The sequence below is a fragment of the Podarcis gaigeae genome (assembly GCF_964106915.1).
Source record: "Podarcis gaigeae genome assembly, chromosome: 4".
NCBI lineage: Eukaryota > Metazoa > Chordata > Lepidosauria > Squamata > Lacertidae > Podarcis > Podarcis gaigeae.
In genome coordinates, this window is record NC_139677.1 from 57680363 (window position 1) to 57699866 (window position 19504).

The 19504-nt window shown below is 40.7% G+C and overlaps 1 protein-coding gene across 4 annotated transcripts in view; it reads left to right on the plus strand.

The window, feature by feature from the left end:
- APP (amyloid beta precursor protein) overlaps positions 1-19504 on the plus strand; it is a 147127-nt gene that overhangs the window by 94477 nt on the left and 33146 nt on the right. For all 4 annotated transcript variants that reach the window (XM_083736579.1, XM_083736580.1, XM_083736581.1 and 1 more), the window contains 3 exons: positions 8154-8287; positions 15050-15124; positions 16281-16439. In XM_083736579.1, the coding sequence (XP_083592705.1) occupies positions 8154-8287; positions 15050-15124; positions 16281-16439 (368 nt within the window). The remainder of the gene's footprint in view (positions 1-8153; positions 8288-15049; positions 15125-16280; positions 16440-19504) is intronic.

Genomic DNA, 19504 nt, shown 5'->3' on the forward strand with positions numbered 1-19504 from the left:
TTGTTATTTTGTACATTGGGTAGCTAGCAAACAATTGAACGTTTGTATTTGGATGTCACAATAAACAGGCCTCTGGTTCATGGAATTCTGCCTCGCCTCTCTTTCAATACAATCACAAGGAAGAGATTGGAAACTTCCACTACTTCTTTTGATTACCCATAGTTTAGTATGTTACCCAAACCCTAAACTGTGGTAAGTCTTTGGTTTGCAGAAACATTTGGTTTGCAGAAACATCAACATCATTAGCTATAGTGTGCTTTGTTGGACTATTTGTGCTAACTTTTCAGATCATCTGGACTGCTTTATTCTTTGGAAAGTTGTATGGCCCATTTTTCAACACAGTCTTCTATTGACACCATCCTTACCCCACCCCAATTTCTAGCAGAGGTCTCAAATTGTTCAAATATTGACCGTTAGGGTGGCCCTGGCAAAGATCTGTCCAAAGGTCTGTAAACCAAAGGTTCTAGGATATATTTTAAAAAATATTTGTATGAGACAAAAGCAAAAAACCCAACAGCAGATTTGTACAAGATTAAAACAAACAAAAATGTACATTTGAGAAATATATTTAAGGTAGCTGCACAGCAGACATCATATAGTATTGTGGGGAGAATGATTAAAATTGATAGTTTTTATAGTTTTAAAAGCTGAAAAACTGAACTGTGGTCTGAACCAAATAAGGCATATAATAGCTTTGATGTAACTGTCCTGTTGTCTCAGCTCTGCCTCATAGAATTCCCATGGGTGGGGGGACCTGAAGAGAGAGAGCAAATTGAATTCCATAAATACAATTCCAGCCTTTTCTTCTCAACATGAAATATAGGCTGCTTCTCTTTCTCTCTTGTCTTCTATCTAGCAAGGGATATTTCACATCATTTTCATCTGAGATAACTTTAAAGGTTAAGGCTTCTCACTTTTATACTGAAACATGTCACACTACGGTACTTCACGCCTTCTGCGACAAAGGAAAGCCTGATAAGTTGCCCCCTCAGGTAGACTCTCTGAAGAGACTCCAAATCTTGAAGCACATCAAATTAAATTCAACCAAACCAGTTTTCATTAGGAAAATGAGTTATAGTTGCACTATTGGGTCAAATCTGAGCAGAAACTAGAGAGATAATTCAAACATGCATCAGTCATCCAATCTGTAGTATGAACTGGTAACATTCAAGACCGGCTGTACCAATTAATGTTTTTACAAATGTGATTTTGCCCTGAATCTCAAAGGTCCATTTACTGGAGCCGATGTATGACAGACTGAATTCTTGGTTTCCAAGACACTGGACTAACAAAACAACCCTCGGTTGCTTCCTTGTCAGCTCAATCTACTTCCCTCTCCCTTGGGAAGAAGAAGGCCTAGAAACCAGTACAGTTTCAGACAGTTTCTCACCACAGATGCTTATTCAGCATAGTGTTCCTGAGTGAGATAGTAACTGTTTAATCAAGAACACACCATCGTACATCATAAACTTTATATCAGAGTAAAATGCTGTTTGAAGGAAAACCAGCCCTCATGCAATCTTGACATACTGTGCTCAACACTAGAGACCCCACAGGGCATCACCACTTTCAGAAGCATAATTGGTTGGGTTGTTAGACTGCGCCTTTTCTAATGTGGTACCCATGTTGTAGATCTTCCTTGAAATTTCTGATTGACACCCTGTCTTTTAAGCGTCTGGTGAGTGGCTAGGACCTTTTTATTCTGCTGATCTTTTAATGTGGATAAAAGTTTGTATCCCAATTTTCATGAGGAATATCTCTCCCCTCCCCCCTTGATTTTATTGTTTGAAATTTATTCTAGTCATTTGAATAGTGTTTACTATGCAGTATTTATTTTATTACCTTTTTGCGTTTAGTTTATATAAAGAAAAGCAAGATGTACACAAACAGTATAACTTTTTCATAATTTTTATTTTATTTCTCTAGTCTTGTTGAAATTAGCTAGCCATCAGGCATTAGAAATGCTAAGCACGGTTTATTTTAGCAAACAAATGAGATAATGTCAGACCTGGGTGGATAACAGTGAACTTACTTTAAATATTACCTTTCATGCATGCATAGAATCCACTTAACCTTTAGTTTCTCCCCCACCCCCTCCAGTAGAATTTAGAGTTGAGGAAATCTCAATACTATATTTCAGGGTGGATTTCCTCCCCCCCCACACACACAACTGTTAAAGCACAGCATAATTAAAGATATCTTAAAAAGAAATGCATGCTGTGCACCTTAAGTGTGATTAATTGTATGGGTAATACATTGTTGTTTTTTGTGTGTGTTAATAACATTGCAATTAGGAAAGGAGTTGGGTTAACCTAGAATATGGCTGGATGCCAATAATGGGGCTTACACACACTCAAATATTTGCCTTTAAAACCTGCAATTCCGATGTTTATGAATTGCCTGGATTGCTGGGCGGTCTGGAGTAGCTGCTGTTTTTAAAAAGCAAATCTACACACACACCCTTTAATCTCACAGGACTTATTCTGTTGGATCCTAGCCCATGTATTTGTATTGTGGAAAAATGATTTATGGCACAGCGGCTATTTTTAATTGTTGAATTTCATTTCACTCTCAAGTTGACAGAATATATCAGATTAGGGCAGGCTTCCTCAACCTCGGCCCTCCAGATGTTTTTTGGCCTACACTCCCATGATCCCTAGCTAGCAGGACCAGTGGTCAGGGATGATGGGAATTGTAGTCACAAAACATCTGGAGGGCCGAGATTGAGGAAGCCTGGATTAGGGGCTCTCCACTGGAGGTCGGTCCATCAGGGTGAATGGGGCACTGCCCCACCAACTTCAGCCAGCCCCCCCCCATCTTTCTGCTTTCTCTCTTGGCCTTTCTTGCCAGCTTCCTTCTCCTCCATCTCAGTGCTACCCTTGTAGAATTGCATTTGCACATCACAGTAAACCATTGTTTATTGTGAAGGAAACAAGTCACAGTAAGACTCAGGCTCACACCCTCTCCTCCAGCACATCCACAAGCAGGAGTTCGGAAGCCTTCACTTCTGTTTTTGATGAACTGTAGTCAATTTTGTCCAAACTCAACAAACCCTAGTTCTTCTTGACTTTGTTTAAAACAAAACAACTTTAAACAATTGTTATGAAGATGGCTTGCTTCAAGAAACCATAGTTAAGTTAAATCATTGTTTATAAGTTTTGGACCTTATGCTAAATGTTGGTTAATCAAAAATTGAATTAAAACCTTTTGAAGGAGGGGGAGAGCAGCCTGGAAATGCAGCTTATTCCCTTCATTCTAACAATGTCCCAAATGCATCTGCTGTCTGTAAGAACTGGCAAGCGACATAAGAGCGTTGAACACATCACCTCTTGTGTACTGATGGAGTGAGGAACTGGCACTGCTTCTTGGCCAAATCAAGGTGTATCCTGGCTAGTGATTTCACAGACAGCTACCTGATTCTCTCTTTGCAGTTAATTTTCAGCAAAACCAGGTTTGCATTCTGCTTTAGTTTTGTTCCTCCGAGAATCCAACCAAGCCAGATTTTGTTGCTTTATTGGCACCATCCAGTTCCAGAGAAATCAAGAAACTATTTAAAAGAAAATGTTCCTTATCTCTAGTGCTCGGATGTTTTCCTCAAGCTGCCAGAAAATGAAACACAATTTTTTGGGGATTTTGCCAGTCTCATTAGTGAGTTGAGTGGTTTAGCAATATCTTAAAATTTGTTGGCATTAACCATTTTATAGCTGATAGTGGAATAGTCTAGACAGTATTCTTGCTTGGAAATATTAGGTCTGTATAACAGTTTCTTTTGAAATTGCAGGTGCATTGTTTTAAAGAGTCATTACCCTCTCCAACAGTGTGCTTATGAATGTGTTCTCCTTACCCAGAAGTGCTACAGAGGCTAAAAGCTTTAAACATTTTATTTTATGAAGTTTCAGCAGTAACAATAATAATAATAAGTAACTATTTTGGTTCATACACATAGTTTTAAGAGAACAGGGAAGAAAAGAATAAGAGACTTGAATTTTGAAAACCTAGGTTCAGAGTTCAAGATCACAGAATTGTCTTTGAAATATACCGTCCCTATTTTTGTTTCCCAGGAAAAGATTGTAACAAGCAAACAGTAATGATTATATATAGCAGTGTCATTTTGACAAACACGATCATAAAGCACTTTGAGTATTGTTTATCTGTTGAAAATGGACTCTTCAACTGTAGTAGTTAAACTAGCATTTAGTTGTGCTAAAATATCTTTCATTGAGAGGCTTGAAGGTTAAGCCTCATACTACAGCATTTAATTCTACTCTGCACATCTCTGCAGTGGACTAGTGCCATGGCAGTGGCAGAACGAGGAGCTGTAATTAATCCACACAGTAGTAAATCCTTTTGCTGCAATGATTCAAGTGCATGTCAGTTTGAAATTGCCCCGTGGTGTGTGAGTTGATATTGATCCCTGGATGCAGGTGACAAAAAGTACTCAGTCAAGCCAATTTACAACTAGCTAGGTGCCGTGGAGCGGCTGAGAATAAAAATCATGCCGGACTTATCTGCATTAAAATACTGTTCCATCACCTTTAAAATGGAAAGCGTGGTAAAGTCAAAAAGCGAGACAGACATATGAGCTAGTCTGAGGTTAAACTAGCAATTTAATCCAGTTTTTAAAAAGGAGATGCACAGAAGTAACATACATTTGTTTGTTTGGCTTCTTTTGGCTTTTACATAGGGCATAAACATGCTCATTTTTACAGCAAGAATGTATTGTGTTGTGTTTGGAATGTATTCACAGAATTGATGTTGAAGCAGCCTCTTAAGATTTACATAACTACATAACCCCCCCACAACTACAATCAATGTCATGCAATAAGAAGACATTATGTATTTAACGTTCTCTATCTGTATTAAAAACCCAGCACATGTCCCAAATTAGAGCTTCCTTAGCATCCTGGTGCTAAGTAGGATGCAGAATTAATGCTAGCATGTAAGCTAAGAAAACAGACAGGGAAAGAAAGCTTTGATAGAAATGCTATTGTGTGAGGCTGCTGAATTTCAGGGCTTCCCTGTTCTTGCAGTTCAGCTGCTCTGTTGGTTTGACGCTTGGTGAGTTTGTTTATCTAGCCCTACTTCTGAAGGGCATAATGCAGATGTGCACATCCTGTGCTCTGTGAATAGTTGGGGGTGTGGGGTGTGCATGCCTCAGGACACACATTGTCCAATCCAATTTCCAGTTTGCCTTTAGCTGATAATTTTAGGGATGCTAAATTGGGAGTGGAGAACCCATGAACTTCCATTTGCTTTGGACTCCCATCAACCTCAGTCAGCAGTCACGGGAGATGAAAGTTGTAATCCATCGACATCTAGAGGTCCACAGGTTCCTAATCCCTAATCTGAAGGACAGAATAAATTTATTGGGTATCAAACCAGATTCACCTTGTAAAGGACAACTATGCGAACCAGTTCTTGGTGATGTGAAATATATGTTTATTCTGAGACAGTAGTGTAGGGTGGTGTTGGTGGTCCAACTGGTATTAGCCCCACCTGTCAGGGATGATGGGAGTTTTAGTCAAATAACATATGGAGGGTCATCTGCTTCCCATCCCTGTGCTAAACTGTCTTCCATCCAACCAACCCTCCAGCCCCACATCCCACACATAGTCACTGGAACATTTCACTTCAGACAGTCTTTGGTGCTGGAAGCGAGCTCATACGGAAGAAAGACATCTGTGGGAGTAGGAGAGCAGGCCACTTGGAAGCAAGCCTGCCTCCTCCTCCTCCTCCTCCTCCTCCTCCTTCTTCTATGGCCCTGTATTCTCCTCCTTAAATGTGAATGGGGAAGCACAAAAGTCAAGCAATCTGATCTGCTGCTGACACATCTTGTTTGCCTCTTATTCTTTCCTTGTCAGGGCTACGTTGCTCTTTGGCACAGCTATGCAATATGTTGCCTAAAGTGAACAGCAGTTGCCCCAGGCAGCAGTCAAGTATTGAACTGCACCAGTCCTTCCATCTTGCTACCATACAGTAGTGTCCTGGGGTCAACTGCCTCTACCTCCCCCACCCCACCCCCGGTTCAGCTGTACTTGCAGTGTGCTCTATTTTCAGGGATGATAGTGGAGCAGCCAGCTTCTATTAATTAAAAAAAGTTTGGAATTTAAAAGTCAGAAAATGACATGACCGCCAAATGGAAAGCATTGCATCACGAGTTTCGCAAGCACTAACCGCTGAGTGCCTAAGATTGCTGTGCAAACACTTCTCATTGCAACTTCTTTTTTTCCTTCTTCCTTTTTTTTGTCAAGGGGACTTAATATTTTTCCGGGTGCAAAGTACTGTAGTCTGGATGTCAGCAAAATGTGATAGCTTTGCCTCAGATGTGCTTTCTTTTGAAGAAGCCATCTGCATTTCCCAGTGGGGTGAGCCAGGGCTATGCATTTATCTCTCAGAAATCAGTTTGGAAACAGGTTCTTTTGCCTTGTGGGAAAATATTAGCAGTACAAATTGGACATGCCTCAAATCGATGTGGTTTGCTTTGTGCAACATACAGAAATTTGCCATTGCTGGACACAGCTACAGCTTGTGCAGTCCCACTTGTTCAATTAGTATTGGTACCATTCCTAACATAGACTCTATGCTGAAACTAGCTGTTTGTCTAACAGGGAACTCATAACCTTTCTGTCAACAGTTGCAGGATACAACACCTGCGTCGTCATCCTACCTATAATAATGACAGTAGAGAGATGTTTCTGTGAACTTTTCTATTGTTGATAGGTAATTTGGGTGGCACTTTCTTCTGATAATTTTGAGTCTTTCTAAAGAAAGAGCCATCGCACAAGTAGTTGTACCTTAAATCTTTGGTATTGATTGTCTTCGAAAATAAAACTGTGAAATTGTACTCAAATATGCATGCTCACAAGAATGTACATTTTTCTAATTTGGGTATGTCCTATGCCTTCAGAGGTTCTCTAAAATGGTCATATATGGGTTGTGCATAAACACTGAAATGTGAAATATTTAGCATCTTTCAGTTTGGAAATGCATTTTTTATATTGATTGTCGAATGCATTTCATGTTCATTTCTTATATTTGGAAAGTTTACTCCTCCATCAGTTCTTGAAAATTCAGAATGCTGCAAAAGGGCTTAAAATACACTTTGATATTTGGATAAACAATAATATAGAGAAATAAAATTCCAGGGAAGACACTTTGAGTGCTTATCTGCATGTGTACACATTACAATTTCATGTTTAAATAAGCTTTTGATTTTTTTATCCGTATTTTAGGAAATTACTGTAGTGTAGTGATAGTCAGGAACATATTTTTCCCTGCAGAAACTCTTGGGTTTAGTACTCCAGTTGAAAGGGCTAGGTAGCAGGGGAATTTAAAGACCTTTCCTGGGAGCATAGGTAGCCTATAAGGCAGCTTTGGCTGTTCCTAATTCCACTTAAAGCTAAAAGAAAGTTTGGTCAAACCCCAAATTATTAGCAGTGAAATTTGGCATTTGACCATTAGGAATTGTTAATGTCAGTCATATAATGAGAAACAAAAGCGTGTGGCCTTTTTCTGGAAGTTAGAAATTTGTGGAGCTGCATACAGTATATCAAATCTTTGTTAGTACACTATTTCCGTCTCCCAGTAAAATAGAAAACATAGAACCAAAGTATATCTCAGCAGTTCTAACATGATGATTAAAATGGTTAGGTGTATAGAACAGTCAGACAATGGAAATGTGTTGTTGGAAGTTATATATAAGAAAAGGGTTTTGTAGAACAGAGTTGTAATATGCTCCCTCTGGACTTCAGGCAGTATGGCTCGGGAGTTAAATTGCCTCTGGAGATGTTTTTGAAATATGTGCATGTGTGTTGGGGCACATGTTTGTTTTCAAAACACAGTACTGTACTTAGTTTTAAAATCCTTGCCTTTTCTGATTGTTTATATATTTTACGTGAACTGGAATAACTTGAATTTTTGCATGCTTTCTTAATTCCTAATGTGGGCAAAATCTTTTATCTGTGTGGGGTATCCCCCCCCCCACTGCCATGAAGCAAAATCTTCTCTTTATGAACCATCCTCTTCTTATATTCCTCTAGTAGCTAGTTGCTTTAAATAGTTGCCGTATATTGGAAGTGTACAGATGCTTCTATATTTCACTTTTAAAGTGAACCTTTTGCCTCTTTATTCCTTTTGTAAATCCCCATCCATAGTTCCCACCACAGCTGCCAGCACTCCTGATGCTGTTGACAAGTACTTGGAGACACCTGGTGATGAGAATGAGCATTCCCATTTCCAAAAAGCAAAAGAGAGGCTTGAAGCCAAGCACCGTGAAAGAATGTCTCAGGTGAGCTGCAAGTTGGTGTTATAAACTGATCTTCCTATTGGAGCTTGATATCTTTTCTCCTCCCTAAATGGGTCAGAAGACCTCTCCTTGCATAATTTACTGCAGAAGTTTTTGTTGTTGTTGACAGTCAGTCTATTGACATGCAGTGAAAGAAAAGTGGTACATATTAGACTTGCATTTTTCATAGAACCAATTTGGGTGGGTGGGCAGGAATTACCGAATTTTTCGCTCTATAAGATGCACCAGACCATAAGACGCACCTAGTTTTTGGAGGAGGAAAACAAGAAAAAAAATATTCTGAATCTCAGAAGCCAGAACAGCAAGAGGGATCGCTGCGCAGCGAAAGCAGCAATCCCTCTTGCTGTTCTGGCTTCTGGGATAGCTGCGCATTCACTCCATAAGAAGCACACACATTTCCCCTTATTTTTTAGGAGGGAAAAAGTGAGTCTTATAGAGCAAAAAATACGGTATATTATGGTTCTGTGCAAAGTGCAGTGAGACATTTGGAGCTGAAAGGATGTTTGGGAGGGTGGGAGGAAACATGCAACAATGCCCTCTAATGTTTGTGCTACTGTATTTCATTGCCTGTTTACTTTCTCCACACATTGCATAATTGTATTCACCTGTTTCCACTCAACTTTTCTCTCAACTGAAAAGCCCCATTTTAGCCTTTCCTGAAAGGGGAATTGGTTTGTCCCATTGACTATCTTGGTTTTCCTCTTCTGAAACATTTACATCTCTAATGTTATGTGTGCACTGCTGTTCTAGGAAAGGGATGAGGAGATCCTGATTGTTATAGGTTTGTGGTGTTGGGTTTTCAAATCTTCGTATAGAGTTTGGTTTTTGTTTTTAATCCTCATTGAAAGCGTCAGTAAAACCCTATCACGCACACTGATTTCACCTTATCAGTTTCTTAAGTTTTTTATTCCTGGGACATATAAGCTTGCCTGCTTTGTAGCTTCTTTTAACATGTCCTCATACAAATTAATTCCAGACAGCTGTCTCTGTGGTCTGAAGCAAATAGCTCTCTTCTTCTCAGGACTGGCCGTGTAGCAACTGTCCAGGAGCAAGCAGAATACCCAGTCTCTTGGCAGTCATGCCATAACACTTGCTTAGGTTTTACAGTGTTCTTCATATAACTAGTAAAGACATTTGGGGTTTTTGTTTTGCTTTTTTGAGAATTACCTCATGGTTGGCAGGTGTTTTCCATATGCCCTTGCCCTCAGACATATCAGAACTGCTGATAATCGTAAAACTCGCTGTGTAGAACACCTACTCAGGATAAAATCTAAAATCTCCTTTTTGAAGTACAATGGGGTTGGTGTGATTAGAATATGCCTTGATAATAATGGATGGCATATGTTGTCTCTTCTCCCCATCCATTTCCCTGCATTATATCATGCTGTGTGTCCTGAATTCTGAGAACAGTTTGACTTTGAAATGGCTGCCTTCTTTAAATCTCAGCCCAGAAGTTGTCATTTTCTCGGCATGAAACAGCCAAGTCTTTGAAGTATCATAAATCTGTATGGCTGTGATAGCTTTGTATTTTCAATGAAGGAGAATAGCTTTATAAGCACTTATAGGACAACTTCATGGTTCTTGGGGAGCCCTTCTTCAATGAATGCATGATTTTTATTCTTGTTTCCATCATTTGGGTCTGTCCATCCCACACAGATGATTTTTTGAAAAAATAGATTATTTCTAAATCCGTGACCTTCAAAAAACGAAAACCCAAAATGTATTTATTTTTCCTTTTCTTGCGACACTTATGTATGTGGATGGTGTCTGGCAGAAGCTGATGAATTTTTCTTACCAGCTAGAGTAAATAGACCATTCAGATTTAACTGATGACAAAAACATATCCTGCTAAAATAACAGTTGGGCCAGTGTCTTATTTTTTTTAAAGATAATCATGCTCTTCAAGTTCTGCAAGGTATTTATCATCCCTGCACCAGAGTGAACTCTGGGCCTCCCAATTTGCATCTCTTCAGACCAGCCTCATGACCTGCCATTTTATAATCTCACCTTCCTCATACTTAAAATATTTGAGGAGTGGATGAGAGATGTTGAAAACTTGCTCAAGCCAAATACTGTCTTCTCACATTGGCAGTACAGTGGCACCTCAGGTAAAATACTTAATTCATCCGGAGCTCCGTTCTTAACCTGAAACTGTTCTTAACCTGAAGCACCACTTTAGCTAATGAGCTGCTGCGCCACTGGAGCACAATTTCTGTTCTCATCCTGAAGCAAAGTTCTTAACCCGAGGTACTATTTCTGGGTTAGCGGAGTCTGTAACCTGAAGTGTATGTAACCCGAGGTACCACTGTAATGCTAATTTCCACAGAGTGTGTTAGCCATGTGCAAAATAGCAGGTTCACTGAAGAAAAAAATTCCAGCGCTTACAGCCTCCGTTCCAGAAGAACAGGCAAAATATTTGTACCCCTTTAAAAAAAACAACCATGCAAAAAAGCAGGCAACTTCCCCATTCCCCTCCAAAACTACACACACACACACACACACACACATCTATCTATCTATATCTATCTATATCATCTATCTACTTATCTACACACACACATTATATATATATATATATATATATATATATATATATATATATGCAGGTTTTGGTGTCCTCGGGTGTCTTCCCGTGTAAAAGTTGGGGTGTCTAGGCGACGTTTCGACGAGGTCTCACTCGTCATCTTCAGGCTGGTGCTTTCGGCTTCTTGTTACTGGAACAGAGCGGGATCTCAATGTTTGAGTTCCTATAAATACTGTAGAGGGGGTGTGGTGTCTAGCCTCCAATGTTCTGGGCAGAGAGGAAGTTCCCAGGCTAGTGTGCCTTTTCTTCTTTTGTTCCTTAATTACTTGAGAGATACCTTGAGTGATTTCTTGAGTGATATCCTGAGTACCACTTAGGTGGGTCATTAGGTGTGGATTAGTTGCTAAAGTCTTTGTGTCTTGACCTCTTGAACTTTGTGAAGAGTTTTCCTGAGAAGATGGCTGTATTGCACTTAGTTGTGCTTTGGCTTGGCTTCGTGTATAGGGGCGAGCTGTGGTTTTGTGGCTTGTGTCAGCCAGATCTGTGTAGGGATTGCAGGGGGGTGCAGCATCCGGAGGTGCCACCATGGATTGGCTACTGGATGGTGTCAGTAATTCATCTGTGGAGAGGGTCTGGGTTTGGGTCTGGTGTGGTTGATTGGTGTTGGCGTTCTGTGTGCCTCTGGATCTGGTGTCAGTTTTTGTGGAGAGGGCTAATTTCCAGATGTCTGGCAAGCGGGATGTGTCGTCACGCTTGTTCATGTTGTGAGGGTGTTTCTCTATCTCGATGGCTTCCATGATTATTCTCTTGTGGTGATGTTCCGTGTTAAAGAGCAATTTGGAATCTGCAAAATTAATTTCGTGTCCTGTTTCTTTCATGTGTTGGAAAAGAGAGGAAGTTTTTTCTTCTTTTTTGACGGCATTCTTGTGTTCTGCGATACGTGCATTTATTCGTCTGTTTGTTTGTCCAATGTACGTGGCTGGGCAGACTTTGCAGGGTATTTCATAGATCCCTTGGTTTTCCAACTGGATTTTATCCTTGGGGTTTCTGAGGATATTGGCTATTTTTTGGTTGGTGCAAAAGGCTGTTTTGATATTGTGTTTATGGAGGATTTTGCTAATTTTATCTGTAGTGCCCTTGATATAAGGAAGGAGGGCCATGCCATTGTTTTCTTCTGTGTCTTGGTTTTTGGGGGGTGTTTCCTTTTGGATTAGCTTCGTAATCCTGTTTTGCTGGTATCCATTGGCAATTAACACATTTGAGAGATTCTGTAACTCAGTTGTCAAGTGGTCTTTGTCAGCCAGGCGTTTGGTTCTGGAGATGAGAGTCTTGGCTACGGAGTTTATTTGTGCAGGGTGGTGGTGTGATTGTGCATGTAAGTAGCGGTTGGTGTGTGTTTTTTTCTGGTAGATAGTGTGTCCTAGGGAGCCATCAGGTTTTTTGTAGATTAGGACGTCAAGGAAGGGAAGTTGGTTGTTGGCTTCTATTTCCATAGTGAATTGTATTTTGGGGTGTAAGTTGTTGAGATGTGTGAGGAAGCTATCCAGTTTTTCCTTCCCGTGTGGCCAAATTACAAAGGTGTCGTCAACATATCTGAGCCAAAGTTTGGGTTTGTGTTCTGACTTGTCTAAAGCATTGGTTTCAAAGTGTTCCATGTACAGGTTTGCGATGACCGGTGAGAGGGGTGATCCCATAGGTGCTCCTTCTATCTGTTTGTATCTTTGTCCATTGTGGATGAAGTACGTGTTGGTTAGGCAGTGGTTGGTCAGGTCCAAGATGTATTCGGGGGGATTGTATTTGTTTTGAATAGCTGTCAAGGCTTCATTAATGGGCACTTGTGTGAAGAGAGATACAACATCGAAGCTCACAAGTAGGTCATTAGGATGTAGGTTTTGCTTCTTTATTGTTTCTATGAACTGGAAGGAGTTTGGTACGTGTGAAGAGATGGATTCTGCATAGGGCTGAAGTTGCTTGGCGAGAAATTTAGCGAGATTTTGTAGAGGTGAGCCTATGGAGCTGACTATTGGTCTGAGTGGTGTTCCTTCTTTGTGTATCTTGGGGAGGCCGTAGAGTTTGGGGCATCTGGATGATTTTTCTCTGGGGATGATTCTTAGCTGGATTTCTTCACTGATAGGAGAGGCTTTTATTTTGGATTTGGTGGTTTTTTCCAGATAGGTGGTGGGATCTGTTTTTATAGGTTTGTAGGCAGGATCTTGGAGTAGCTTTGATAGTTTTGCTTGGTAGTCCGATGTGTTCATCACCACTGTGGCATTACCTTTGTCTGCTGGGAGAATGATTATGTTGTTGTCTTTCCTCAGGTTGGTGAGTGCTTTCTGTTCTTCTTTGTGTAAATTGCTTCTGGGTGGTTTGCTGAAGCAGAGGATGTTGGTGACTTCAAGTCTGATTTTATTGGCTTCATCTGGGTTGAATTTGGTTAGGCTAGCTTCGACTCCGCATATGATGTTTTCCGTGGGGATGCGTCTCGGGGCGACTGCAAAGTTGAAACCTTTGGAGAGTACTTTGGTTTCAGTGCAGATTCCAAATTGCTCTTTAACACGGAACATCACCACAAGAGAATAATCATGGAAGCCATCGAGATAGAGAAACACCCTCACAACATGAACAAGCGTGACGACACATCCCGCTTGCCAGACATCTGGAAATTAGCCCTCTCCACAAAAACTGACACCAGATCCAGAGGCACACAGAACGCCAACACCAATCAACCACACCAGACCCAAACCCAGACCCTCTCCACAGATGAATTACTGACACCATCCAGTAGCCAATCCATGGTGGCACCTCCGGATGCTGCACCCCCCTGCAATCCCTACACAGATCTGGCTGACACAAGCCACAAAACCACAGCTCGCCCCTATACACGAAGCCAAGCCAAAGCACAACTAAGTGCAATACAGCCATCTTCTCAGGAAAACTCTTCACAAAGTTCAAGAGGTCAAGACACAAAGACTTTAGCAACTAATCCACACCTAATGACCCACCTAAGTGGTACTCAGGATATCACTCAAGAAATCACTCAAGGTATCTCTCAAGTAATTAAGGAACAAAAGAAGAAAAGGCACACTAGCCTGGGAACTTCCTCTCTGCCCAGAACATTGGAGGCTAGACACCACACCCCCTCTACAGTATTTATAGGAACTCAAACATTGAGATCCCGCTCTGTTCCAGTAACAAGAAGCCGAAAGCACCAGCCTGAAGATGACGAGTGAGACCTCGTCGAAACGTCGCCTAGACACCCCAACTTTTACACGGGAAGACACCCGAGGACACCAAAACCTGCATATATATATATATATATATACACACAAAAAAATAATAATAAAGCTACAGCGGACCCACAGTCTCAGTCTTCTTTCCCCTATGCCTTGGCTGCTTTTAAGCTTTCTCTTTTTTATATTTAAAAAGTGTGTTAGATGAAATAACAGATCACACAGATATTTAAATTAATGCTATAGATTCAATAATGTTCAAGGTACTTTGGTCTTTAAGCAGGGGACGGGGGGACGGACATATTTAGGGAATGAAGAACCTGATCTCTTAATATATGGTTTCACAAATCATCTGCCTTCTGTGTTTCATAATCCCTGAGCATAATATGTAATAGAATCTGCTCGCTGATTCATATAACTGTTCAGTTTCTGCCCCCTCAAAAAAGAAAAGGCCTGTTGTGAAGGACCTTAAAATTCAGAGCGCTAATTGTGGGAAAGAGTTTCAGAAGTGTGTTATTTTGCTTGTCAGTTTGATCTTAGCCGTATGCCATTGTTGCAGAAAAACTAAAACAAGTGGTATATTGAAGGGAAACTCAATTTTTGCCCATTTGTTTTCCAGCTTTCCATTTAAAACCTGACTTATTTTCATATTGGTCATAGTTAGCTTGGTGGGGTGGACAGAGTAGCAGGGTTGAAACCTGTCCTTGAGAGGCAGTGTATACATTACATTTAGTTTTGTTGTTCTGGGCTCATTATTGGGAGGATACATGAGCTAATAATTAAAAATTTATACTCTAAAACAATGCTGATTTTTTTGTAAAAATAAAAATCAGGTGCCTGTAATCATAAATTGATAAAAGTGTTGTGGGTGCCAGCACAAAATAGCTTTGTTGGATTAATTTTATTTTTCCAACCACCAGAAAATCTCAAATCACCTTCTGAGTATGAACCTAATACAATTTGCTCGTATTGTGTTTTATGTCTGGGCAGGTCATGAGGGAATGGGAGGAGGCAGAACACCAAGCAAAGAATTTGCCAAAGGCTGATAAAAAGGCAGTCATCCAGGTAAGGAGAAAAAGGAATGTTCCATACCAATGAGGATTGCAAAATAAAAATAAATGTGTAGCAAAACTGAGTTCCATTGTGTACCTTGAGGTTTCAAAATGTAGGGTTACTTGTTCTGTCCTGTGAATTTGGAGATCACTCCCTCAACACAATGTGGAATCTGCCTTCACAAGTCTAGATGGCTTAAATCCTGGTCATACGATACCAATACAGCTGATAGTCCTTTTGAGAAAAGGAGATGGATACTGCTACATCTTCTCCATGTAATTTGAAAAATGTGTGAGTCAGGACTTCCATGTTGAGTCATGCTGCAGCCCTGTCCATGCAATTTGCCACATCTTTATAGTTTGAAGGAAGCATGGGTGGAGGCTCCTTGTGATCTTAACATGGATGATTTACATATTCTTTGAATTCTGTGATGAAGATGATATGGTACCCATCACCTGTGAGGTGTAGCTGTGAAGAAGTCTGAGCTTAACCACTGTGCATACAAAACACTGTGTGCCTGTTGGGTATTTGGGTTCCAAACTTAAGATCAGGGCGAGCATCTGTACAGTGACACCGATGGGGCCTTAACACTGAACTTTCTCTCTCTCTCTCTCTCTCTCACACACACACAGCTGCATGGTTTTATTTTTATATATTGCTGCCACAACACAGCAACATGCCATCCAGAAGGAGTACCATCACTCATCCACTGCTAAAACAGCTGCCCAATGGGACCTCTTTGTTTTTTTGCTTCCTTCCTTGCTTGTTTGTTTTAAAAACCCTTCAGTCTAGAATTACCTGCTTTTTTTGAAAGGAAAGGAAAAAGATATTGTGCTTTTTGATCATTAACTTGGTGAAGAATGGGTTCTCTTTCCTTGATTATGCACACTCAAGCAATTTTTATGTTGTTGGCTGTCCAAGTGGAAACTAAGCCACATCACTGGATCATGCGGAAATGTCATTTCCATGATTTTTAGAGAGTGGGAAAGATTGGCAGCACCCGATAATAAGAAATGCAGGAAACGCTAAATGCCAGAAGCTCCCAGTTTATTCAGTGCAATTCCGAGTCAGTTTAAAAATGGGACATTTTAGAATCAGTTGGGTGGCATCTGCTGGTTTCAGGTTTCCTGTTGCTGTCTTGTAACAACTTGTGTTTCTTCTACAACAGCACTTCCAAGAGAAGGTGGAATCGTTGGAACAAGAAGCTGCAAATGAGAGACAGCAGCTAGTGGAGACTCACATGGCACGGGTTGAAGCCATGCTCAATGACCGTCGCCGTGTTGCTCTGGAGAACTACATCACCGCTCTGCAGGCTGTCCCTCCCAAAGTAAGCAAAATAAGGATTGGCATAAGCATAGGTCAGCAGCCCAGTCCTATGCATGTTTCTTTGGAAGTAAGTTCCACTTAGTCCAAGTGGGGCTTAGTCTCCACCTAAGCGAATCCATGCACACTTGTGTGAGAAAAGCCCATTGAACCCACTGAGACTTGCGTTTGAGTAAACATGCTTGGGATTATAAGTACATCTGGTACTTTTGTGTGGAGTTGAGAGCCTTCTCTTAAGTTCTCTTAAAGATCTCTTAAAAGTCACCAGAGATCACATAATGGTACCATTCCTTTAAACATACGGCATGGATTTAAAAGTTCAATCCTATTGCTGTTGGGAAATCACTATAATATATTGTCCAAGATACAATATGTGCTACAAATCAACCTTGTTTTCTTTTCCCTCATATGGCATGGTATGAATGTGACTGCAATCATTTCCTGTGCCAGCTCACTACTTGTTTCACACAGTTTTGTAAAAGTGCTACGGGGGTTGAACCTGAGGGTTAAATCAATCTTAACCAGTGTTTGTGACAAGTGGCACAACTTTTGACTATTCTGCCAGTGTGTGCTCTCGTCATACCTGTGAGGACAATCCTGATACCAACTGAGCTTTCTTATTTCGTTTGAAAGTTTTGTTAATAGTCCACTGAGACTCCCAGGAATTTTCAAGTGGTTTGCAAATGAAAAATTCTGAGAAAAGCTGATCTTACCCAGCGACTTGATGAACCAGTATAGAACTGTTTTAGGATGGAGCATACCAACTGCTGTACCCAAACTACATGTGACTTGATGTTGCATTCTTATGCTCCTTTCCTCCCATCCGTAGTGCTGATGGAATCACCTTCTAAAGATACTGTTACACCTGGAAATTTGCACCCTTTGCTGCCCTCAGGACCATGGTGAGATAAGGAAAGGGTCATGACTGGACACCACCACCCCAAGTTGCTTTTTCCAGATTAAAATAATAATGCAACAACCTGGCATTGTACATTTAGCACCCGCGGTGTTACAAAGCCTGACATGCTAGTTTTGTGGGCACGTAGCACAAGCACAGAAATTTAGGACAGAAATAAAAGAGTTGCAGAGTGGAATACTTGTGCACTGTCAGAACCAAACAGTTTAATGTAGAGAGGCAAGAACTTAAATATATTTTCAAAATTATTCTGCATTTTCTGAAGATACATTAGGCTATAGAAGGAGAGGAAGAAATATGTAGGTAGAAGTTGTAGGCCCTCAAAGATGTGGGGTTTTTTTTGGGGGGTGTTATTGCTATTTATAGTGTATTTAGGTGAGAATTATGATTTAGTCTGATGTGAGACTGGCAATTTGTCAGTCTTGGTAATCAATAATTTAGGACACCCATCACAATTGATGAGCATACTGTATAATGTGTGTAAACAAGGAAAGTAAGAATTGTAAAAATGAATATGTCTTCTGACAAAGATTAATAAGAAGAGTGAAAATAATTTCTGTATATGTGGGAAGTTATTTTATGGAGCTCAGACAGCCCCTGCTGGTTTCTATGAGTAATGTTTTTCCCCAGTTGTTTAGTTCACACAGACACACAACATACAGGAGGTATAGCAACAAACCATATCTGGAATATGGATTTTTGCATGAGCTTATAAATATTTAAAACACAATATTGATCCAATAATTATAGTTGTTGCATACTTAATCTTCGATAGAGGCTGATGCAGTTATCCATTTTGGAGAATAAGAGATCCCAAATAGCTTAGTATATTTAAAATACTTCTCTTTCAGCAGTCATGGTCTCCCAGGTGGTTGCATCCTACCTGCCTTCCATCATTGGACCCAAGGTGGGATAAATAGGGTTCCCAACCAGTTTCATAGAATTGTAGAATTGGAAATGACCACAAGGGTCATCTATTCCAACCCCCTGCAATGCATCCATGGCAGGCAGCCATCCAACCTTCTTTCCCATCCCAGCTCTGAATAGATCAAGACTTGCTTATTTTCAGCAAGGTTGTTGCACTATGCACTTTCAGCTACATTGTGGAGAGCTGGATCCTGCTATTAGTGTGTTCTTTCCAGCCTTTAAAAATTAACACAGAACTCTTCTGCAGCCAAATGGAAAGGCAGCTGGTGGGGTTGCTATTAAATGCATTTTATTTCACCAGGCAGCAAAGACTGTTAACCACAAAGGTCAATGACTCGAACAAAGGTATTGGTGTTGTGTAATTCTTGCAATGAGTACAAGTGCTAGCATCAGTAGTTAACCTTGAGAAACTGTACTCTAATTCAGTTTTCCCAAGTCTAGTGCCTTCCAGGAATGTTGAACTACAGTTCTCATTATCCATGACCATTGGACAGGTGGGCTGTGGCTGATAGCAGTGGGAGTCCAAAACATTTGGAGGGCAGCAGGTTGGGAAAAGAACATAATGAGTTTACAGTGGTACCTCGTTTTAAGAACAGTCCTGTTTACAAACGATTTGGTTTATGAACTCTGCAAAACTGGTCCTGGTTTGCAAACTTTACCTCAGTCTAGGAACGGAATCCAATCTGTGGAAGGGCACTGGCGGTGGGAGGCCCCACTAGGGAAAGTGCACCTCGGTTTAAGAACGGTTTCGGTTTAAGAACGGACTTCCGGAACAGATTAAGTTCGTACATACACTTCAGTTACATACGCTTCAGGTTACACACTCCACTAAGCCTGAAATAGTTCTTCAGGTTAAGAACTTTGCTTCAGGATAAGAACAGAAATTTGGCTCTGGCGGAGCAGCAGCAGCAGGAGGCCCCATTAGCTAAAGTGGTGCTTCAGGTTAAGAACAGTTTCAGGTTAAGAACGGACCTCCGGAACGAATTAAGTACTTAACCCGAGGTACCACTGTACAGAAAATATATTACAGTGGAACCTCGGTTGTCGAATGTAATCCGTTCTGGAAGACCGTTCGACAACCGAGGTGCAATGGGCGGTCAGCAGTTTCACTGGAGCAAATGGAGAAACGCGCCTCGGAAGCCATTTGACTTCTGAAGTGCATTCAAAAACGCAAGCATTTACTTCCGGGTTTTTGGCGTTCGGGTTCTGAATCGTTCGGCTTCCAA